A 23,984-nucleotide genomic window follows, 5' to 3' on the forward strand; every position below is an offset into this window, starting at 1 on the left:
TTTAGAGCAACATTTAAGTTTGCATAAACAACTGTAGCATTCCTGATCGCACTGGACCGTGTTGTTAATTTTTTTGTATTCACTGGTTGGAAAAATTTATGTAATACTTTCTTTAAACAATTTCTGCATTTCTTTCTCATGCTTTATAACAACGTTCTACTCCATCGATCTTCTCTTCTGATTGTTAACCGCTGACTCATACCTGCTCATTTCCATATATAAAATAAATCCTAATCAATCCTAATAAATCCTAATCCTAACAGTAATTTGAGCTCGGAAATGTTGATGAATTCGTGAAAAAATCTCAACAAACACGAACAGCAGTTAGCGAACCCGAAAGAGATTCTTTGTTGAGTAAGTAGGATAGTTTGTCACAAAGTACTTGAAATTTCTTTGACATGTTTTCAATTATTGAAAAGCTATCTGTTTATTCAAATAATTTGTTATTCACAATTACTTGCAATTTTGCATCGTTTGTCGTGATTATTACAGTTACAGACGAGATAAAGCTATTGTTTTCTTTATATTATTCTATATATTATTTTCTATGTATTATTGTTTTCAGCAAACACATAAAGAATGGCTGGTTTTCTGTACAACGAATAATTTTGTTCATTTCAGTGTTTTAATTAGAGGAAAAAGATGACCTGGCTTATCACTGCCGGTGCTGCCATTGCTGTTGCTGGGGTAGCGTTTGTCAATTCCGGCTTCTTTAATCAACAGATTGAGAAAGCCAGTTTGTCATATTTGTCTGGAATACAGTTGAAAGCATTGGATGGATCAGGGGGAATGGTGAAGTCTTCCGATTTATGGCAAAAAAGAGGTGCTGTCATAATGGTTGTACGCCGACCAGGATGTTCATTGTGTAGAGAGGTGAATTTGAAAGATGATCTGTGGCTTATTGGACTTACCCCAATGGCAGAGAATTTATCATCTTGTGGTGCATTTATCATCCCTCCAAACTATTTTAGTCTATATTTATGAAAAGGAATTTCTAGCATTCACAGTGTATGTTATATGTTGTATTATTTCTGATGGTACTACTATTTCCTCCACCTGAAAACTCATTTGGGACAATTCGCCTTATGGTTGTTATGATTTGTTCTTATAATATTGTTGTGATAAAATTGTAGTTATAAAAACATATGTAATTATCTTGTTTCATCCTGTTATTTTGTCCATAGTTTTAACTTTTTTTATATCTTTTATTTTAGTTTCATAGAGTGAGAGTTAGAAAAAAAGGTCACACATTTACCTTAAGCTTTTGATGTTTTTCATAGGAGGCCGGAAAGCTATCCTCTCTTAAGCCCAAACTGGATAAGAAAGGTACTCCTTTGATTGCCGTGGTTCATCAAACTATTGGTGTTGAAGAATTCAAAGAGTTTTTTCAAGGGAAAATATATTTAGATGAAAAGGTTGGTCCATGCGGAAACTAACTAATTCATGTTGATTATTGTTTTGTAGCCTCCTATAGGTTGTGCTCCCTCTCCTAAGAGGATGTTACCCTCCCCCCCTCAGTGTTATGTGATGTTTCTCCCTCTTATTAATGGGGATAGTTGCATTTATTTTTTAGAGAAAGTTTTATGGGCCATTTGAAAGATGGGAAAATATCATTGTTGGTATGTAAACAAAGGAAAATGTTTTGCTTGAATTTTGAAAGTGTCAGACTGTCAGCTATCCTCAGCTCTTGTTAGGTTGTGCAAGACTTTCCAACTATCTGGCATAATATACTTTTAGAGGCTCTTCAACTGGGCTTTTCATTTTGAAAGCCCATAAAAAAATGTTTCCAAACGACTTCAGAAGTTCAGCTATTTTGTAGTGGGGCTGAATTATGAAATAGAATTCTGGAAAATACCTAAATTTTGATACTGTCTAATTTGTTTGGTTGAAATCTTCTCTCCTCTTTCTTTTATCAATTATTGTAGCATTCTTAGTTATTTGAATGCTTACTTATATTTGTTATTACGTGTTTTAGAACTTTAGTTCAAAATTTGTAAGTTGTAAGTTAATTAATTAATCCGCCTCTCATCGCTGTCAGCGTGATGTTTTTAAGAGCAACTTTAATCATAATAAAGTTGCTCTCTCGTCACCCTTTTGATGGCATGAAGCAATTCTAACACTCCCAATGGGCACTTGGCTGTTATATTTAATTTTATGTACCGTATTGTATCAGTTTGCTGCGAATTCATCTTTAAGGTCTTTTGCGTGTTCAAACTTGGACTAACGCGCTTCGTGCATATAATGGTGGCTACAAAGGGAACATGGAAGGCGAAGGTCGTTTGATGGGTGGTCTCTTTGTTCTTGGTTCAGCCAACCAGGGTATACTACTCGAATACCGCGAAAAGGCCTGGGGTGACCACGCAGATTTAAAGGATGTGGTCAAGGCAGTTGAGAAGATTCAAACTCTTGGCGATTCTGAATTATAAATCATCAATTTGGATTGATAGCATGGATGGTAATTTTGTTTTGGTTTGTCAGTAATGAAGGTTCATGATCAATTTTTCACCGAGAATGTCTCATGTACTTGATGATGTCGTTTTGACTTTAGCTGATTGATTTAATGCGAAACAAAAAGAAAATTGCAATTTTGTATTTAGTATTCATTTCAATACAAGAAAACTGTACGAGAAGGATGAGCTATATTTTACAGCCAGCAATAGTTTAATCGTTGCACTTGCTGTCATTGAAGAATTTTTAACGCAGATTTTTTAACTTGAGGCTTTCTAGCTGATTGGAACACCTGCTTTCATGGCAGTTTTTTGCAAGCCAAAAACCGCCAAGTCAAGTGTGGAAAATGTCGATTGGTTATTTTACGGCAAAAAAAATTGGCTCTCAAAAAGACATATGTAGCTTTGTACAAGGAGAATTGTTGATCATTTTCTTCTATAATCAACTCAAAAGCTATCACTTTTGAAAACTAAACTCCCCTCTTTGAGCTTCATAAAGATGATTAACTTGCTAAAAAGCCCAAACTTCATTTTCAATCTTCGAATATGTGTATCAAAAAGCACCGGTTTGGGATGGTCTTTGGTGCTTTTCCTAGCTCAACTGAATCTGTTCATAAGAATTTTCAAACATTGCATGAATGACAATCATTCCAAGTGAGCCAAATATTGTTTTATTGAAGCGTGAGTAAAATGACTTTAACCTTATCTGCTCTTCTCGACGATCTGTTCTTTTTCGGTCGTTTATTTTTTTTTAATTTGTAAAATCCAGCTATCAAACGCTACGCCCGTGAGAACAAGGTGCAATATTAGTTTACTCTAGTCAAATTTATTCTCAATGATTTTGCTGCTGAGCGCTGCAACAGCTCTTGTCATAGCCGTATGCTGTTGAATAGGGGATTTTGCTGTTCAATTTGTGTAGGTTTTTCCATCACAGTGACATTGTATACATCTTTTTGCTGTCTTTCAATAACTGCATTATGTTAGTTGAAGTTGCATATTCTCTGTGACTCTGTTATTCAATGGTAAGTTGTGAATGTCTTTCTCAAATATATGGTTGTGGCTTGCTTGATTCAATGCAGTAAACCTGTAAACGTCGATCAAGAGCGCTCGTTCAAGTACTGCAAAACACCGTAAATTAGATAAATCCAGCTGGGCCGTTTTTCACTCATGATTTTCAATCACGTCTACTTTATTAAAAGTATTGTCAATTTATAAAATTGATTGAGCAAACTTGAAATAAACTTTGAAAACTAACGATGATGGCAAAAATAGTTGCATAACAGATGAGTTGAAGTCGGGATTTCTTCTTATTCATGTGCTTGTGCAGTTGTTTTGTTTGTCCTCAATAATATAACTTTTTAACTAAGACCTTAAATCTAAAGCTTAATGACGCTAACACAAAACCTACGAACTAGGAACGACAGAAGAAATTTGCATATTTTACGTCGCGGTCCCGTCGACTGCGAACATTCGACTCCTTTTGACAGATGGAAACAAAACAAGGCAATGATCGCATTGCTGTGGATTATATGTTCATTTGTGTCCAAAAAAATGTCAAAGAATGTTAGCATTGTTGAGTATTTTTATGAGCCAGATAATGGAGATAAAAAAGGCCATAGATGTGGCTATTGCAATGGCAGCAACACCAGTATATCTCAAGGTATGCTTTGAGTTGATGAGCTTGTTTAAAAACAAATTGTTAATCCAGATTTTGTTTCACTTTGACGTGTTTCTGTCATCAAAACACAATACATGCCGTTGTTTATGAGGTTTTTGCAATTTTCATTGAGTAAGCGGACAGTCGAATCGGCTCCAATGTACTTATTTGTCAAGTTCGCCAAACAAGATATGGAATTTGGCACTTGCCCCCTGCAATTGACATACTTTTTATCAAACAAGACGTCTATCAGGCGTTCTCTCGGGCTACTCGAGAACAATGTTTGGTTTTATTTGCGTATTATAATAGTTGCCATATAACTCAACTAAATTCGTGGCAATGTTAATCTCACATGTGGCAATAAATATAATGTTTAAGTAAATCGTGTTTCATTATACCTTTCATTAGTGACGCTCACGAACCATGAAATATTTTGATTAGGGCAAGGACTTCATGTTAGTCGCGCATGATTTAGGTAATCCTGCAGCAATACAGGAAAATTCAAATTTTAAACTTGGGCTACTTCAATAGCCTGGGTAATCAGGGTGGCTGGTTGTTAATCAAATGACATATTGTAATACTTTGGTAGGACGTATCACATCATTGATCAGTACAATAGTGAACATGAGTGCGGGAAAAAAATTTCACCCCCCCTGCCCATGTGAGTCTGTCTTGATTAGATTTACTATGGCAATGCTAATTTTCAGGGATGTGGGGTCATCAGATCACCTGTCAAGACTATCAAGATCTCATTGATAGAGGATGGCGCAGGTGACAATACTCACAGCTATGCCATATAGCTATGAGACTTAGCTATTTAGCTAGAATGACTTGTTAGAAACTTAGCCATTTAGCTAGAATGACTTGTTAGAAACTTAGCCATTTAGCTAGAATGACTTGTTAGAAACTTAGCCATTTAGCTAGAATGACTTGTTAGAAACTTAGCCATTTAGCTAGAATGACTTGTTAGAAACTTAGCCATTTAGCTAGAATGACTTTTTAGAAACTTATCCATTTAGCTAGAATGACTTGCTAGAAACTTAGCCATTTAGCTAGAATGACTTGTTAGAAACTTATATATCTAAGTTCTGTGTTATAATTGAAATGTTTCTCCATTTGATAGAAGTGGCGAGTATCTGTACAAACCAGACATGAAGAGAACTTGCTGTCCATTGTATCCGATAAGGTTGGTTTGAATACTATCAACTGGTCTTTCCCAAACCGAATTGTATCCATGGCCCCCTCCTTCCAAAGAAATTTACATCAATTTGATTTTCTTTCAAATTTTCGTGGAAGGCAAGTGGAGAGATGCGCTCTTCTTGCAAATAGATTTAATTGATAAAGCAATATCCTTCACTAATAAAAACCTGAAGTTCTCTGATTTTTACTGACTTTAAAAGTGTCTTTCAATCACAACTCACGATGATTATTTGTCGTTTTGCATTAACACGCATTTCACAGGTGCGGTGTCATGGAGTTCAAACCATCAAAATCGCAAAAAAAGGTTTTGAAAAACGTGAGGAAATTCCTCTTGGGGAAATCATCAGGTTTTTATGAAGAATATGCAGCACGGTGGAATTTTTTTAGAATAGACCACTGATATTGTAATAAAGTATTCCTTTTCGTTTTCTTTAGAAGCTGAAACTCAGTCAAGTCACAATGATAAAGAGCCAAGAGTCAAACAGGAGGCTTCCTGCGAAAAGAAAAATGATGCAACTTTCGCAAATGAAGGTGGATTAAAATCTTTAAGTGACACGCAAAGTATCATTATAAAATAGAAACAATAAAACGCGTTAAGATAATTATCACTAACAGATAACAGAGACATGGACACGTCTCCGTTATCTACCATAAAATATGAATGCATAAATCTGGCTTCGTATCTTTTTTATCAATGAAACGGCTTATGAAATATTGAACTTTCTGTAGTTTTGGTAGACTGAGCTTACCTCCATATTGGTGTGTTTTTAGAGGGACACTCCGTCGGAGCTGATCCCAATAAACCACGATGCCGTAAAGCTAAGGAAATACGACTTCAAAGAAAACGACGGAAGTTGGCTGCGAAAGGACTGGATGTAAGTATCTTGCCCTTGTTATTTAAAAGCACCCAAAAATGGCTGCATTTATAGCGAGAGTTGAATTTAAGAAAGACATAGCTATTTGACATTTGGTTGCAGTCAGCCAAAGGCATGTTTTATGACTTGTTTGGACATGTTATATGAGTAGTTGGACGTGTTATATGAGTAGTTGGACGTGATGTATGAGTAGTTGGACGTGTTATATGAGTAGTTGGACGTGTTATATGAGTAGTTGGACGTGTTTTATGAGTAGTTGGACGTGTTATATGAGTAAATAGGACGTTTTTATAACAGGGATTTACACATGTTTGTTGAGATAGTCAATGCATTTTAGATGCCTGAAGCAGCAAAGAAACAGGACGAAGGCAAATCACTGGAGGATTTAATAGCTGAACATTTACCGCAAAAAGAGTCCAAGCATCGATTGGAGGCAAGTCAGATTGTAATCCCTCCTTTGGATTTGCTTGTATTTTCTTGCATTAACTTTGTGGCAATAACATCATCAGGGCAAAGCTACCTCTTGTCGAAATAGTACATACTCAAAACATTCAAGTTGAAATGTTTTAGTCGAAAAGTTTTCTCGTTAGTAGTTTACTAGGTACGAAAATCTCCTGGTTAAAACATTTCCCTATAATAGTCTTTCGTGGTCAAACATGTCTTGAGGATTTAACATGAAAAACACGTTAATATTTCCGCTTTCTAAGCCACCCTAACCATAATCTTAGTTTTTCGACGACGTATTGGTTCGAGGATGGGTGTATGCATTATAAATAAACGTAGGTGTTGTATTTAAAGCTACTTAAATACTTAAAGAGGGAGAGAAGCTTGCTACATATAAGATACTATTTCAGTTATCTTTTGATAACATAATCGATTTGATACATAGAGTTTTTTTAAAATGAAACTCATGCTTAAGATATTTTTTCGTTGAAACCTTTTTGATGCTCGGCCAGCCATCTTGCGGAGGGAATTTTTGACGCAGTTCACATTTTTCTAACTCCATTTTCAAAGACCAGTGATGTGCATGTTTTTGGCGAAAGTCTTATGATAATTATCTTGCTCGCTTTTAATGAGTATAATGCGGACAGCCCTAATTTTTACGTGGTAAAATTACGAAGTATTCGCTCGCGATTATTCGATCACCGCTGCACTTGCAGGATCGCAGACTCTTTCAATAATTTCTTTGCATAGTGCGTTTTGGTAAGATGCGATCTCCAATTGCCAGAGTTTAAGAAAACTTATCGATCTTCGTTCGAATTATTCTGTAAATATCAAAGAAGAGTGCACAACGACAAAGATGACAAATTGACAGAGAGAAGGGTAATGTTGACCTTATTTTCCTCGCGAGGAAATCAGTTCAAGATCACAGTTGGAAATAATCGAGGTTCTATATATTCCGAAAAGTAATCTAATGAAAGCATAATAGACTGTAGTAAAACAGGTGATCAGTTAACCGAAGAGCTTGGAAACGAGATTGTTTACCCAATTTTACATTTTCATGGAAGCTTATTTTCGTGATTTGTCTTTCCTTTTTTTCGTGTCACCAGATCAACAATTATTATCTTCCCTCTAAATCTTATCGTTTCACCATCAATTCACGTTTCGTATTTACGTTTTTACCCTTTGTAAATGAGGATTATTACATACGCTCTTTGCGATGATTACCAGCGGTTGAAAAGTGTTGATAATATGCAAAAGAAAATCAAATGTATCACAGACACAGGCATGAATTGTACTGTATTTCAGTTTCTGAACATTCTTAAGTCGTCGGATAGTTTTTCTTCATCCAATTTCAAAACGTCCTACTACGTACGCGTTTGTTTCAATTGCTTTTTGCTATGGTACACAAAAATACAATGACTTGCTGCTGTATAAAAAGTGATGACTTCAAGTTGACGCCGTGCACATACACAATGTCTTACCTTTGCACAAGGTACACCAACACAATAACTTGAAAGAATATGCAAATCATTAACTACAAATGGTCATTTGCTGTCTTAGGTAAAACTTGTTCGGGTAGACATGACCGACCGAGTATTTCGATCCACTCTACGTGAGTCACATGACATCTTTATCAAGTATCAGATGAACATTCATAAAGACAAACCATGTGAATGTAACTTTAAACAGGTAGAACTATGAAAATGCATATTTTATTATTTTCCATATGATTTTGAACTGATTTCCTCCACACTATGTAATGAACAGTAAGAGATAATTTTCATGTTTTTACTATCTTGATTACATGTCTTTTTTTGTTTTTCAGTTCAGACGTTTTCTCTTGGATTCACCTCTGGTGGTGAGTTCGACTATTCTTCATTGACACGCTTAATCTGTATGTTTTACTCGATGTAAACATAGTATAAACACTGTTTTCGTTCGTTGTTGCTCATTCATCACTACCTACACTGACACATGTTATCTTAGTTTACATTTTAGGTAGTACAAACACTGTTCTCGTTCTTTGTTGTTCATTCATCACTACCTACACTGACACATGTCATATTAGTTTATATTTTAGGTAGTACAAACACTGTTCTCGTTCTTTGTTGTTCATTCATCACTACCTACACTGACACATGTCATATTAGTTTAGATTTCAGGTAGTGTAAAAACTGATTTCGTTCTTTGTTGTTTGTTCCATTTCTAGTTTGAAAAACACTCGTCTACACCATCGACCGGTTGGGGTTCTTTTCACGAGCAGTTCTTTTTGGACGGCAAGTTGATCGCCGTTGGTGTTTTGGATATATTACCTCATTGCATTTCTTCTGTGTATTTTTATTACGACACTGACTATTCATATCTTTCACTTGGAAAATACTCTGCTTTGAGGTTCGTTTCCTCCTCGGGTTATCTCATATCACTAATATACTATTTAGAATGTCAGTTTCGTTTTGGTAGTGTTTGGTCCAAGCATTTCGAACAATATTACGTAGGAAAGAGTAGAATGCCGTTTTTCGTTGAAAAAGGGATGAATAGCGTTTTGTTGTTTTCTTTTCAGAGAAATTTCCTTTGCGAGGGAGTTGAATCAGTCAAGTTCGGCATTGAGATTCTACTACTTGGGATTTTATGTTCATTCTTGTGCCAAAATGAACTACAAGGTTTGTGAACATTTCGGATTCAAGCAAACATGAAGTCAAAAGCGAAAAAAAACTCAACCTGTTTCGGTCGCGACGTTTTGTAAACTTACATGCTGTAGCGTAGTCAGCTTGGAAATTTGGTCGTTGGTCATGCTATGTAAATTTTAGGTTATTATTTACTTCTCTACAGCGGGCGAACACCTAAATATTTACATAGGTTTCCACTGGCAACAAGAATTTCGTAGTAGCACAAGGGTCGTTATATATTATCTTGCATCCATCCAAACTTCCTATTCACTTCGCACTGTAAGCCGAAAGTAAGCCGAAACATAATTGCTCAATTAAAAAAACTTGTCGTCTACTTAAAATGTTTGACAACCAGAAATCAGTGACAATCAATCAAGGAAATCAAACAAACCTAGCAAGGTTAGGTAGAGCTTCACCAAGCGAAACCACTTCCGTTTCCGGTATGCCGTATGTGATCAAAGTACACCGCGTAGCTTCCATGGAGCTAACGTATGTACTTTAGGTTTTCAGTGACTTAACTGCGCATGTTCCGCAAGATTAACAAATTCCCTTCTCTGGGAAACTGTTCATTTTTAATCATATGAAGGAAATGGTGGAATGACTCAGAGAAGAGCCTCGTATAGCAATCTACTAGCTATATAGACCCATCTCAACTCTACTTTCAACAGTTTTATCACTGCTAGACCAGAATGATTCCGATTGATCGTTTGTCTTTAGGGTCAATACTTCCCGTCATATTTGGCATGTCCTGAAACGTTCTCTTGGATCCCTTTGGAGAAATGTCTTCCGAAATTGGATGCTGCGAAATACAGTCGTCTAGACGAGACTGATAAAGGTTTGGTGATATTTTTAGCAGTTCTTTGGATTTTTTAATGAAACGACGTGAACTAGGAACGATGGTGGCGACCAGTTTTCAAGCGGCTATTTCTTTTTTTTGGGGGGGGAGGGGAGGGGAGGGGAGCGGCACTAAGTTTCGAGTTGTTATTTTCAGCATTGGTAACTCCAATGTTTAACTCTCAATCCACGCTTTTTTTCAATGCGTTTCAGTAGAGCTGTTTAAGGTTGTGATAATTGACACAAATGTACATAATCGTTTTATTTGGATAAAGGTGTTAATGTTTTTATGATTCTATAAGTTCTATATAAAGCGCGGCTACCTCCGTGGGGGTGGTTACCTTCAGGGGGGTATTTACCCAATCAATGACATCAGGGGCATCATAAGAATATGAATCATCTGCTGATATGCAAATTTATGTAGCTCGGCCGAGTTTCCTTAGTTGCGAAAAGTTTTGTTGTAAAGTCCTGCCCAAGCATTACTTGAAAATCTCCGGAACTCGAGAAAGATTCGAAAATTTTCGGAAATATAACCGCTTTATCGACATTATGACAAATACCAGGATTGAAATATAGGCATTCGTACAGGCCATTGTTTTCATTTCATGTAAGAATTATTTCACTTGCTTGTCAAGAGCACATTAGGCAGAATAAACCTCTTTCTCTAGGATTATAAACATGTATTCTCTCAACTTGCAGAAGACCCTGTTGTCAGTAAAGACACCGTCCAAGTTTTATTTAAATATAGAGGTTTTAAAAAACTTCTTGATTATCAGGTGATCGAATTTTCTTTTTAGAAAATCTGTATGCTTTTCAATGACCGTTTATCAATTTTCCTTTTTTTCCTCAGACGCTTAAGGCGCGGTTTCAATCTAAAGACGATGGAGACGAGGTCCAGCAGTATGCTCAACTTGTTGGGTCAGTCGTTGCTCAAAGAATGGCTTTAATTAGGAAATGAATTGAATGCTCATGTGCTTACGAAATATTTATTTATTTTTTTTGGTAGCAAAAATTCAGTAAAGCATTGATCGTGCGCATATCGTCATCAGCTAGGACGATGTAAAACTAGTGAACTTTGTACTTACTGACAATCAGTGGCGTAGCCAGCCATAGCCAGAAGTTTGTCCTATGTAAATTTCGGGGGCCGGTTGCACGAAGCACGGATAGCGTTATCCATTGGATAGCAAATTTTTTAAACGGTTAAAAGACTTCTTAAAAAGAAAAAGAAAAGGTGTGAAATGAGCAATCACTGAAATAAACTATTACTTCTAAGATTACGAAATTTCTTTGTCCCAACGAAAATAAAAACACTTTTTCTACAAGTTTAAAAATTTACTATCCAACGGATTACGCTATCCAACCTTCATGCAACTGCCCCCAGATCATTAGCATTATTCCTTTTCATAAAAATATTTTATATTTACCGTAAGTGAACACCGAATTATTCATATAGCACGATCAAACTGGCAGGCAGGCTAAGCTACTTAGCGAGCGAGTCTCGTCTTTTATTCTATTTTAAGTGCTAAGCAATTTAAACTCAAAGATAGCTAATATTTCTCGTCATGTTTGAATAAAAAGTTTATCTTTGCGCTGTTGGCCGTTTTCTTTACGTTTTGTCATGCCTATCTCTTAGTTTGCTTCCGTATTTTTTGAGATAACTGCTATCCCTGTATGGATCAACTCTGAAAGCTTTTTTCAACGGCACGTCTCGTTCGAGCTTTTATATAGATTTGTGGTTGTAAACACGTGGAGATTGGACACAATTTGTCGTGGTTGGTGTTACGAAAAGGTGAAACTTTAGAGGTTTGTTTGTTATTGTGTCTTGACTGAACTGGATTGCATGTAAGTGGCATATACGCTGTTCGTAGCGTAGTTGATTCGTAGAGTGGTAGGTGAGGTAAATTAGGAGTATGATTTTGATTGATGTTCTATCAAATTGAGGATAAAATGCAAATCGTGAAAGTTCATAGTCTGTATGTGTATATGTAGTTTTCTGCTTTCTCTTATTTTTTCTGGAGTTTTTCAAGTAAGTGGCCTTTAGATTGATAATTTTCTCCATCATGAAAGATAAAATGCTCGCGTTGTCGCATTTTTTTGAAAATTCATGAATCTGTTGTAGAGATTACCACACATTAGCATTTGAAACGCTACTTGTATGTCGAATAATTTTTTGATGTACATTTTTATGTTCTTACCGATAATGTTTTTAGCTAAGAGTTAAAGTTAAGTATAAACCACCATATGCCTTTAAAAAAGCGCAATCTATCTATTCTGATACTATTCTTTACATTTAGATTTAACGAGAGTAGAATTTGTCTGGAGTCTTTTTCCCCTATCTTCTATGATCATTCTTATGTGACGGTTACCATGCAAGGTGGTCGATGTCTTCAAAGAACACCGTTTAAGGTATGAACGGCTTTACTCTTTAAAATATGCTTTCACGATCTGTTTTTTTATGTTTACGACAATTACACTGCAAAAGAACATCTGTAATTCCTTCTGCAATAATCCTTGATAATGTTTTAAGCATGACAAACTATGAATGTGAAATCCGTACGATTTTTTTCTCGTGTAGTCGAATGACCATTCGCTTTTTTTGGCTTAAAGAAATGTAATATATATTATAATACATGCGACACAAGAGGATGGGGGCATGGAAAGACTGCGAAAGCATCTGTACGCACACAGATTACATTGAGCATTTATTTAGGATAAAAATATCACTAAAAATAGAAAAATAGTCACTAGAAATTAAAGATTATCATCTAATATGAAAATATTATTGACACATGAACATATGATGTATTGTCAATAATGAAACATATACCTCCCGTCCGTGTTCGATTTTTGATAACGAAGACAAACTCTGACATAAGATTTTCGATAGCGACAGTGGCACTATGACTTAACTAGAATACTATAACAGACAGAATGTCATCTCCATATTGATTTTTGTCTAAGCGTTATATGCGTTGCTGTTTGGGCATTCAGAGTCTCAGACAGTGCAAAAGGGCAGCTGCATCCCTGGGTAGATTTTTGTTGAAATCTCTAGAATCCATTTTGAATATATGCAGAGGTGCAGTTACCTCTGTTTTTTAAACTGGCTGAGTGAGAAATCAATATACAATGTGCTCCCCCCCTGCAAAAAAGTCATGCACTGGAGATTGCCTTTTCTATTGTTAAAACTGTTTAGTATGTAGCTAGTGAATTAAGTAAAGATTTTAGAATATTATGCTTTCATTTTGGAAAAGAAACTATTTCGTGTTGGCTGTTCTCAGTCTGCCAACATCTTGCTTCAAATGCAAACAACACTGAATCAATTTAAATTAAGTTTGTTTTGAAAATAGTGTTATTTTCTTTGAAGTAAGGTTTTTTGCCGATCCATCGACATTAGCTCGTTTAATCAAACAAATGATATTCAAATTGTCGCTTTTTATGCAAGAGATAATGAGAAGCAATGACGGTGTTCTAGGGAGATGACCACAATGGATTGTGGGATCTTTGGACTTGAGGTTTTTATCGGTTAAAATGTCAACTCCTTCATTATTGTAAGTACAACATGAAGTTTAAAATGATAAGGTTTTTAATCATTTGAATAGTAAGGAGTAGCGAATTCAGCATTAGGCAGTATAAATTACCTTAGGGCTTAGAACGCCATGGGTGTCTGAGTGTCCGGACGCAAGCAACTCTTGGAGTCTTGGTGTCCCTTCTAGGAAGGAAACCAAACAATTTAGCATCTTGCAGGAACAATATATTAAATGCCATGTTTTATAGATGTACCAAATTTTCAATATGATGAACAGGCTTTTCATTTTGATATGATTTCTGTATGATGAAAAAAACATCATTTAAAATAACTAAGAGCAAGCAGCTTTATTGCTATTTTTGTATTCGTGAGCTGTCACATAGTGCACGAGCATTGAACACTCGCTAATTTTCATCCTAAGCTCCTGAAAATTGGTATCATAGATTTTATTCTTTGGAATTTTGTTACCAATGGCATTTTTAGCTATGAAAGTGGTTTGAATTTAATAGTGAGCTGTCCAAATTTATTTTTCCTTCCAATCCTGGATTTGCTATTGTAAATTGTAATCTAGCCTTCGAGCGCACTGCCTTTTAATGTCTCGTTTTCACCAAGCGTTTTTTATTAGTTGCTCGTATCTTCTTGCGGAAATTGACTCTTTCATAAAGTTCGATTGTTCTCAATCGCACATTTCTAATGATTGTTGCTCTTTTAATTAGTTTTAACGATTATTAGTTTTAACGATTATTAGTTTCAACGTAGAGGTTATAATTGCATTAGCCATTCTGTCTGCATGTAATTGCCAGCAAATTCAGCTATTTTTTTCCGATTTCTGTCATTCGCTTACGTCTATTGGCAATATCCTAACGCTGTCTTGCTGCAGACGACAGAAAATAGTTTTCCTTTTTGAAAATTCTTATTCATGATCACTTAACATAGCTTTCTATCAGTTGCAATCAATAAACAGCTGGGACAACACACCTGTTTCGTGCGACGAAAACTTTCCATTTATAATATACACGCATCCGTATATTCCGATACAGTTGGCGTACAGTTGCTTTCAGAAGCTCCCTTCGTCTTTGAGTATTACGAAATTGCCAAATGACGATAAAACAGCGTTTCAAATTTTGTTTGCCTTCTGTTTTTTAGTTTGGTATTCAAGAGAGAAGGTCGTTGGAGTTTGTCGTTCAAATTTGTTAAGATTACAATAGTCTTCGTTTATCCCTGTCATCGTCATTGTATCGACTCGGGTAGTATCCAAGGATTGTTTGCTGTAACTGGCTTATGTTCATGCAGTTAGGTAGGTATGACTGATGTTGTTTTCTTCATTGCAGAATATGTTACACTTGCACAAATACAGTTTCTACAAGTACGTTACACCACTTCTTAATTGCTTTTGCACTTCATTGGATACATTCAGTATACACATGCCCTTTGAAACTACACAATTGAACTTCTCAAGTGTGGTCGTGTGATAAACTCCTATTGATTGCTTCGCTGAAGTATACGCGGAAAAAGATCTTGCAAATTCCACATTAACTTTTAACATCAACTAAAACATTCTCTCCTTACGTTGAAGGGGAAATGTAGTGTATATTGAATGACATAGTTAGGGCTTTCAAATCATTTCCTTCAAACAATAGACGACGATATTTGTTGTTGGTTTGAAAGCTTCTACTTCAAACAATAGAAAAGGATATTTGTTGGTACATACTTATAAATCATCTTCGTAAAACGTTCTCCAGCAGCTGCAAAGTTAGTTGGCAAGACTTACTACAAGCTGAACTAAAAATTTTTTTGCAATAATTCCTTTCTCAGATAACCATGTCTCCATTGTCGCTCGTACCTTATACCCTATTCTTCTTGCTATTTGCCAACGGAGACTCACCAGATATCGTGCTGGGCGGATCTTCTCCGAGCGTTGCTTTCCAGCATCGAAAGTCTCCGATGGTGGTGGTGGTAAAACTCCGTGCGGAGAACTCAACCCTACGAGAGCGGTGCACAAACTTGCGATGAAATTTGCCATATCCGAGATCAACAAAAGAAACGATATTCTTCCGGGGATAGTACTTGCCACCATATTTAAAGAGACCTGCTGTGATCAGGATTATGCTGTAAATGAAACTTTGAATTTTGATTTCGTCAAAGACGCTTTTCGAAAAGAACCGATGAATGCGGGTCACGTGACCTGCAGTGTTGTAGTAATGAGACGCAGATTGACAAACCAGTGGCGGCGATTATTATTGCCGCAAATAGTCATATTGTGAAGGCGATCGTGAATTTGATCGGTTTATTTAAGGTAAGAGAAATGATTGTTCGTAAAATCATATTTTCATTCTTAGTGTAGCATAAATAATCCCGAGCTGACTGACGTTATCTCACGAAAAGTAAAGCTGCTCACATTTTCTGTTATCTTAGTTTATATTTTAGGTAGCGTAAAGACTGTTCTCGTTCTCTGTTGTTCATTCGTCACTACCTACACCGACACACGTTATCATAGTTTATATTTTAGGTAGTATAAAGACTGTTTTCGTTCTCGGTTGTTCATTCATCACTACCTACACTGACACATGTAATCTTAGTTTATATTTTAGGTTGTGTAGAGATTGTCTTAGTTGTATTTCAAATATGATAAGGAAATAACAATATTTTATAACCATTTCGCTCTCTATCACCTTTATTTTTAAGGTTCCAGTGATCAGCTTTACTGCTACGAGTCCTTCTTTGAGTAATATGGACTATTTTCTACGCACTGTGCCTCCGGATTCCGTCGTCGTTGAAGTTATGGTTGATCTCATACAAAAATTGCGATGGAACATAGTAATGGTTCTTTATGTAGACAATGAGTTTGGTCATTATGCCGCTGAAGGCTTTAGGAGGGCAATCAGGTTGACAATGCCAAAGATTTGTATAGTTCATGATGATAAATTTAAGCCAAACTCTGATAAAGCTGAGATTATGCGAGTTGTTAAAGGTATGATAGACAACACGTACTGAATGGTAACTGTTTGCCCTAAATTTACGATGCAGAACAGTTCTTACACTGCCTAAAATATATACAAAGATAACGTGCGAAAGTTTAGGTACTGATGAATGAACAACAGAAAATGAGAACAGTCTTTACACTACCTAAAGTACAAACTAAGATAACGTGTGACGACTAAGGTAGAGATGAATGAAAAATAGAGAACAAGAATAGCCTTTTCACTACCTAGAATTTAGACTAAGATAACGTGTGATAGTGTAGGTAGTGATGAATGAACAACAGAGAAGAACAGTCTTTTCACCATCTGAAATATAAACTAGGATAGCATGTTTCAGTGTAGATAGTGATGAATGAATAAGAAAGAACGAGAACAGTCTTTACATTACCTAGAATATAAACTAAGATAACATGTGTCAGTGTAGGTAGTGATGAATGAGCAACAGAGAACTAAAACGGTCATTACATTACCTAAAATATAAACTAAGATAACATGTGTCAGTTTAGGTAGTGATGAATGAGCAACAGAGAACCAAAACAGTCATTACATTACTTAAAATATAAACTAAGATAACATGTGTCACTGTAGGTTGCGATGAATGAACAACAGACAACGACAACAATATTTTCATTACCTAAAATATAAACTAAGATAACATGGTTCGGTATTGGTTAATGCTAATGCATACCATTAGTAAAGAATACTTTCTATTTCACCAAGACTTTGCTCAGTTTTTATTTATCTTTTTTTCAGATATTACAAACGTTACCAAGTCAAGAATTATCGTATTTTTTGGTACAAAAGAGGATTTTGCATTTTTCCATAAGCGAAGCGGTTCGTTTAACGCGAATGACTACGTCTGGATTTCGTCCGAGTTGTGGTACAGTTCGGAACTAACATCCATTTTACATAAAGTGGAAAACATCCTAGCAATTGTACCAAAGCAAAGTAAGTTGATGACTGCGATTGAATTAACGCATTTGGTCTGTGGTTCGACTGGTTCCGACTGTCTGGTGGAAGTGTTATTATCACGTAGCCAGCCCAACTTTTTACTCTCGATGTGCAAATATTTTTGTGTTCATTGACCGCGAGAAAAATGTATTTCTAAATAAACGAATGATGGTGATCCTTCAGAATTTGCATGGCATGAGTAACTAGTCTGACACGAACACGTGCTACTTCACGAACCCCTTCTCTTGCTGCCATGTTTATAGTAAACCGGCCGTTTAACGCACAGTAAAATCTGACACGAACACGTGCTACTTCACGAACCCCTCTCTTGCTGCCGTGTTTTATAGTAAACCGGCCGTTTAACGCACAGTTTTCAAAATTCGTATGCATGTTATAAACACGAGAAGCTGATGGAAAGCGTACGGCACCTCAAGTGCACGGATTTCTTTGTAATTTACTGTAAAATATTCGTAGAGACACTTTTCCACAAACATTCTATTTTTACAGGCTTTCTTTCGGATCACTTTCTCGAATACTGTGCACGGCACATGCACGTGAACATCACGTCTGCATGTCTGAAAGAGAACGTGGAAAGATCAGTTCACGTTATTCCACTGATATTGAACGCCGTTTTTGCTGCTGCTGCGGGTATTCATCATAGCCTGGGTTGCGAACGCGTTACATCATGTCGCAATAGGCTTGGCAATACCTCTCTAAGGTAAGCTATATACACTCTTAACTCTTATTATTCTCTCCATTTTTTTCTAGATTTTTTTGAATTTCTACGAATTGTTGGAACCTGTGTTCATTGAAAAGTTCTTCCAATTTAACGCGAAAATTGTTTTTGCATTTGGAAGAACTTTGAAATGTAAAACACGAAAGAAGTTCAATTTTACGCTTTTTACAATTGTGTTTTTATCACAACAATTTGTTTTATTGCTAACTTGGTGTAATTTATCAAAGTTTGACCTAATTTATTAACAAATTATTCGATTTATGATTCATTAGAATCTACTTTATTTAATAACATACATAACAACGGTAACTCCAAAAATCGTAAGCATTTTGATTAAGCATTTCTGCTTTATTTAGTTATCATCAGGAATGATTATACTACATGCGTGCGCAGTATATAGATTCGATGTAATTTGATCAAGTTAACAGAAAACAGATAGTTCACTGGAAGCTTTAGTGCCATGATTAAGTTCCGGTTTTAGCTTACGGATGGCGAGTGCTTCTTAGAACAAAAGATTTTGCCAATCCTTGCCCTGTCTATGATGTGACAGTTGTTCAGCAGAAAGAGAGTTAGGTCAAATTGTTCGGTATTTGGTTCGTCCATGTTAAGTTGTAAGAAATCAGTGAGATGGATAAATTCTCACCTGTTCACCAAAAGTTCACAGCTTTTGATGTGTTTATAGATTTTTGATTTGTTGTCTGTAGTAGCATGTTCGTGTAGTCTTGTGCAGAGGCATCTGTCTGTCTTACCAATGACTAATTGGAATTCAAATTTTTAGGAATTGAAGCCGAACTTCATCGTTAATTTGTTTTTCAGTTCCTTGTTAAGAAATTTGAAAAATTTGAATGAGACCAACCATCTTACCAACCAGATCATATCATTTGATGAGAACCGCAACCCCCCCGAATTTCGTTTTCCGTTTTCAAGCTCAATCACACCATCGCTGTACAACGAGGCCAAACAGACCATGACGTCATTGGCAACTGGTTCTGTTCTCGGACTACGTGTAAGGGACAATTGTCTGGTAATGTCAGCAGTTTTATTAACTACCATGCCTTCGATTCTACTTGTGGTATCAACTGCCACAAAGGCTCGTATAAATTAGTGAAAGAAGATTATCCTGACTGCTGCTGGACGTGCAAGAAATGCACCGGGAACATGTATACGAACAGTTCCGATCAATTAAGCTGTTTGAAATGTGCAGAGGATCGATGGCCCAATGATAACCACTCGTCTTGTGATCCAATCAAGCATGAATATTTGAGCGTCTTTTTCACCCCAGGTGTTCTTCTTCTTGTGTGGAACATCTTGGGCATCATAGGGATAGTGATCATTAGTGGTGTATTCGTGAAGCACAGCTCCTCTCACATTGTGAAAGCTTCAAGTAGGACATTGTCATTGCTGTTGCTGCTAGGAATATTTATGGAATTTGTGATAGTCTTAACGTCACTTCGGGAACCACAGAAAGCTTGGTGTACCACGATGTTCGTACTTACTCACGCCACAAGATGTCTTGTTGCTGGAACGTTATTAATGAAGACAAATAGAATTCATCGAATCTTTAGGAAGACCGCCATGATAGGTGAGGTTGAATATTTGAGACATTTAGTGGTTGTTGTTACAAAAATTTGTCGTTGGTATCAAAAATTTTTTCATTAAACTGGAGTCCATTTAAACTCCAGTGTCTTCATCAGGAGTGATCTTTTGTTAAAACTTGTGTCCTTATATACTCCAGTCTAGTGTCTTCCTTATGATTGATCTGATGTTGAAACCAGTGTCCTTATATACTCCAGTCTAGTGTCTTCATTAGCAGTGATCTGATGTTGGAACTTGTGTCTTTATATACACTAGTCTAGTGTCTTCATCAGGAGTGATCTAACGTTGATTGAATGTTATATGCTCTAGTCTAGAGTCTTACTCATTAGTGATCTGATGTTGAAACTTAGTCTTTATATACTCTTATTTCGATTAGGTCTTATATATTCTTGTCTGATGACTTCATCAGGAGTTATATCGAACTGATCTTGAAAGTTGAATTCTTGTATGCTCCCATTCTAGAAGTCTTGTGCCCTCATCAAGAGTTATTTGATGTCCAAATATTCATGCAGCAGTTCATAGTATTGGTCGTGCTATCGAATTGTATTTGTTTTGTTCTCTTGTAGAGCCTCCGCGGTGTCTTGGAAATAACTGTCAACTACTCATCATCGTGATTATAGTATTTATCTCAATTATCATCTCCACAACGGCGCTTTTTGTCAATCCCGAACTTGGAAATGAGCTAATACTTTACGTTAAAAAAGAAAAAAAGAAAACGGCGTTCTTACTTTGCAATTTTATCGGAAGGTACGCATGGAGGTTCACCATTTTATTACCGTAAAAGGGAACTAGTAAGATACATACAAGGGTGTAGGAGACTGGAGACCCACGGCTTTTCCTAATTTTTAATATTGTGAGGCCACGTATGAAAATTCAACCCCATCACTGCCTTCACACGCCTCTTCACCTTTTTTTTCCTCATTTAATATTGCTCTGGACGGCGGTTGCTAAGTGAGTAAAATTATCTACTTTCCTCATCTTTAGTTGCTGCTACCTCAGTGTTTGATTTTGGTCTCAAATACCTATATTCCGTCTTTTCCACTTATCTACCTTCCTCTACTTTCTAACGCATCCTGTCTTATTCTTTCTTACTCAATGCAGTTCGCTTTAGTATTCTCTGTACAGTTGTACTTCGCAATCAACGACCTCATAACAAATACTGAAATCCTAGTGCTCTTTCTTCGGGTGTAGCCACGGTGCTGCTTATAATTGCCAACCTCTGCCCTAAGTCTAGCTTTCTTTTTTTCTTTCCCATTATTCAATTGTATGATTAATCAACTTTATTCTTCTGCAGTTGCTTACAAGTTTGCACGTCTCTCTTATATACTTAAAGACTTGTGTCACTGCACTTCTCTATACCTTAGGAATCTTATCACTCTATAGGTTCCTTTTTAACTCCTAAGTCAAAGACTCAAAAGACAGTTCTACCTGTCACTTCCACGCTTCCGTAGGTATATCATTGCGTTGTTTCTTCATGTGCCTCTGTTTACTCTCCTCAGCCCCCTCGGCATCCAACGAGATCATGTTCGCTGCACTAGTTTTGTCACCTGAAAGCACATCTTGACAACCTGAAGTTTGTCTTAACTTTTCCTTACCTGCCTTACGTGGAAAAGGTAATCGCCACAGCCATTTCTATCCTTTTGCAAAACCTTGTACCGTCTGTTGTTCTATGTTCCTATCATGAATACCTACCTTCGACTTCCCATTACTTTTTCGTCACCATTGAAGTCATAACCATTGCAGTCTGCACCATTGAAGTGATAACCAATCACTTCCCTTACTTCTATGGATACTCTATATCACTTCATCTCGCTCACAGGTAGAACGTCAATTAGAAAGAAGTTCTCCTTTTCAAATGACGTCTTACTAACTTCAAAGGCATCACTAGTCTGTTATTTTCTTCATTTCTTGAACATTCTTGACAAGATAACTGCTACTCAATTTCATGTCCATTTAACACCAAAATAATACAATTTGAATTCTGCTTGCATTGTATCTACGTAGCCTTTCTTCGTAGCCCTCTACTTTTCCAGCTGGTCTATTGAATGCAGAAGATGTCGACCTTTTGTCTTTGCATCATGTCCACCAGCTCTCTAGCTTGTCTTTTCATAGTACTAACATTCAAGTGGCTTTCCTCTCCTTATTCAGACCTGCGGACACTTCTTACTTCTCTCTTTCGACCTACAGGTCAGTATTTCAATTTCCATTACTGCCCTGCAGACTCAGCGCTATCCACGTTTACATACTAGTAATACTGTAATACTTAGATTTTTCAAACCTTTTGTATATTTTTACCACATTTGTTGCAGTAAATAGTAGTATATGTATGATATATGTATATAATATGATATAATATAATAAATAAAATTAAATGATAGTATATGTATATTTAAATGTATGAACTTTACTTGTTTGAGAAATATCTGAACCTCTTGGTAAGTTTTTTGTGCACATAGTTTGCGGAAAGCTTTTATCTGCTAGGCAGTATCAACCACATGACCATTTTTCTTACGACCTGTAACATTTCACTAATTTATAATTTCAGAACTTTCCAAAACACTAAACTTCATATTCTCCTGTGGAGCTACGAATATGGCTTGAGCTTTATATGCACATATCAGGCCTACCTGGTACGCAAGGTCCCAGAGAATTACAACGAGGCGTGGTACATCACCATCACCATGGTAACTATTTCAACGAACATTTTAATATATTTTATAAGTGTGATCGGTGCGCAAGACAAAAACAAAGCATATGTGTATTTCACTGTTAAAAGCCTCACAGCAACCGTTGCCTTAGGATGTATGTTCATTCCAAAGGTCTACATCATCATATTTAAGCCGGAAAAAAATGTCCCGCACAACGTAGCCTCCATACAACTGGGTACATTTGTGGATTCTAAGTCCAGTGTTGTAAAATCAACAGAGAGAACTTCAAATGTCCCGCACAAGCCTCCATACAACTGGGTACATTTGTGGATTCTAAGTCCAGTGTTGTAAAATCAACAGAGAGAACTTCAAATGTCCCGCACAACGTAGCCTCCATACAACTGGGTACACTTGTGGATTCTAAGTCCAGTGTTGTAAAATCAACAGAGAGAACTTCAAATGTCCAGCACAACGTAGCCTCCATACAACTGGGTACATTTGTGGATTCTAAGTCCAGTGTTGTAAAATCAACAGAAAGAACTTCAAATGAATAGTCAAATTTGATGGCGACAAATTTGGCGGCGACAAGATGGAAATAGTTTGTCAAGCTCCACGAAAAGAGTTGCTGTGGACAGGAATTAGAATGATTTCGGCAATCATATCCGTTTTCATGGTCATTTACATGAAGTAAAGGATTTTGACAGTTTGAATGTCTCTATAGATCATGTTGTAGTTAATAGTTTTACTGACGTAGCCAGTAGTATGTAGTATGAGATGTAAATTATCGTGCAGAGGGTTTGCTTCAAAGGAGTTATCCCATATTTAGAGCATGTGGTGTTTTGTCTCATAGAATAGCAAGTTTGTCATTTTAAAGGGAACGACTATCTATTCTATTCCAATTTTCGAATTGTTACATGTTTGACAGTGGTAATGTATTTCTTAAGTCTTTGTGTGTACATAGCAGTGGGGCTTAAGTTGGTTAACACAAGCATGAAATCTTCAAAGGAAGACTTGGACATTTAAATATGAGCATTGGGAAATTGCTTTATATAAGAAAATTAGGAAATTTTCCATGATATGGCAAAATTAACCATAATTAAACCACGGAATGTTAACAAGCAGAAAGTGATCTACAGTATAATGGTTTTGTATAAGCAATATGTGTTACATTTACCACTCATCAAGTGCACGATCAAGGGGATTTCCCTCCTCTATACTTTAAAAATGTTTAGAACATTCTATCGAAAATTTGTCCCAGGGAATGACTGTTTAATGATGCTACTCTTGGCCTGGAATGGGTCTTATAGTGTTATTCTGTGATAAAAGGATTCTAGTCATTGCATGGCTATTACCAAATGAGTAAAGTTTAATATTTTGTTAGCTTTCACATCATCTTATGAGTCAGATCACAAACTACAAAACC

At 36.4% G+C, this 23,984-nt stretch overlaps 3 protein-coding genes across 3 annotated transcripts; all 3 read left to right on the top strand.

Moving 5' to 3' along the window:
- Positions 1–267: 267 nt before the first annotated feature.
- On the top strand, positions 268–2,630 carry LOC124442681 (peroxiredoxin-like 2A). Its single transcript, XM_046993172.1, has 5 exons — positions 268–354; positions 622–873; positions 1,281–1,415; positions 1,574–1,619; positions 2,197–2,630. Exons 2-5 carry the CDS (start codon positions 643–645, stop codon positions 2,424–2,426), a joined length of 642 nt encoding a protein of 213 aa, XP_046849128.1. The 5' UTR covers positions 268–354; positions 622–642; the 3' UTR covers positions 2,427–2,630.
- A 1,324-nt stretch (positions 2,631–3,954) lies between these two features.
- Positions 3,955–11,315, top strand: LOC124441323 (arginyl-tRNA--protein transferase 1-like). The gene is made up of 14 exons (XM_046991771.1): positions 3,955–4,107; positions 4,812–4,875; positions 5,228–5,290; positions 5,566–5,651; positions 5,740–5,835; positions 6,076–6,179; positions 6,517–6,612; positions 8,184–8,312; positions 8,449–8,481; positions 8,833–9,014; positions 9,184–9,283; positions 10,007–10,124; positions 10,823–10,899; positions 10,974–11,315. Exons 1-14 carry the CDS (start codon positions 3,999–4,001, stop codon positions 11,079–11,081), a joined length of 1,365 nt encoding a protein of 454 aa, XP_046847727.1. The 5' UTR covers positions 3,955–3,998; the 3' UTR covers positions 11,082–11,315.
- A 546-nt stretch (positions 11,316–11,861) lies between these two features.
- Positions 11,862–22,912, top strand: LOC124441668 (extracellular calcium-sensing receptor-like). Its single transcript, XM_046992134.1, is given in 12 exon segments — positions 11,862–11,926; positions 12,418–12,529; positions 14,796–14,946; positions 15,465–15,909; positions 15,994–16,033; positions 16,335–16,620; positions 17,384–17,578; positions 18,089–18,299; positions 19,134–19,332; positions 19,335–19,899; positions 20,480–20,660; positions 22,459–22,912. Coding segments are annotated over 10 exon segments (2,586 nt in total). The 5' UTR covers positions 11,862–11,926; positions 12,418–12,529; positions 14,796–14,936.
- The last annotated feature ends 1,072 nt before the right edge of the window (positions 22,913–23,984 follow it).

This window comes from Xenia sp. Carnegie-2017, unplaced genomic scaffold (genome assembly GCF_021976095.1).
Source record: "Xenia sp. Carnegie-2017 unplaced genomic scaffold, XeniaSp_v1 HiC_scaffold_20, whole genome shotgun sequence".
NCBI classification, from domain to species: domain Eukaryota; kingdom Metazoa; phylum Cnidaria; class Anthozoa; order Malacalcyonacea; family Xeniidae; genus Xenia; species Xenia sp. Carnegie-2017.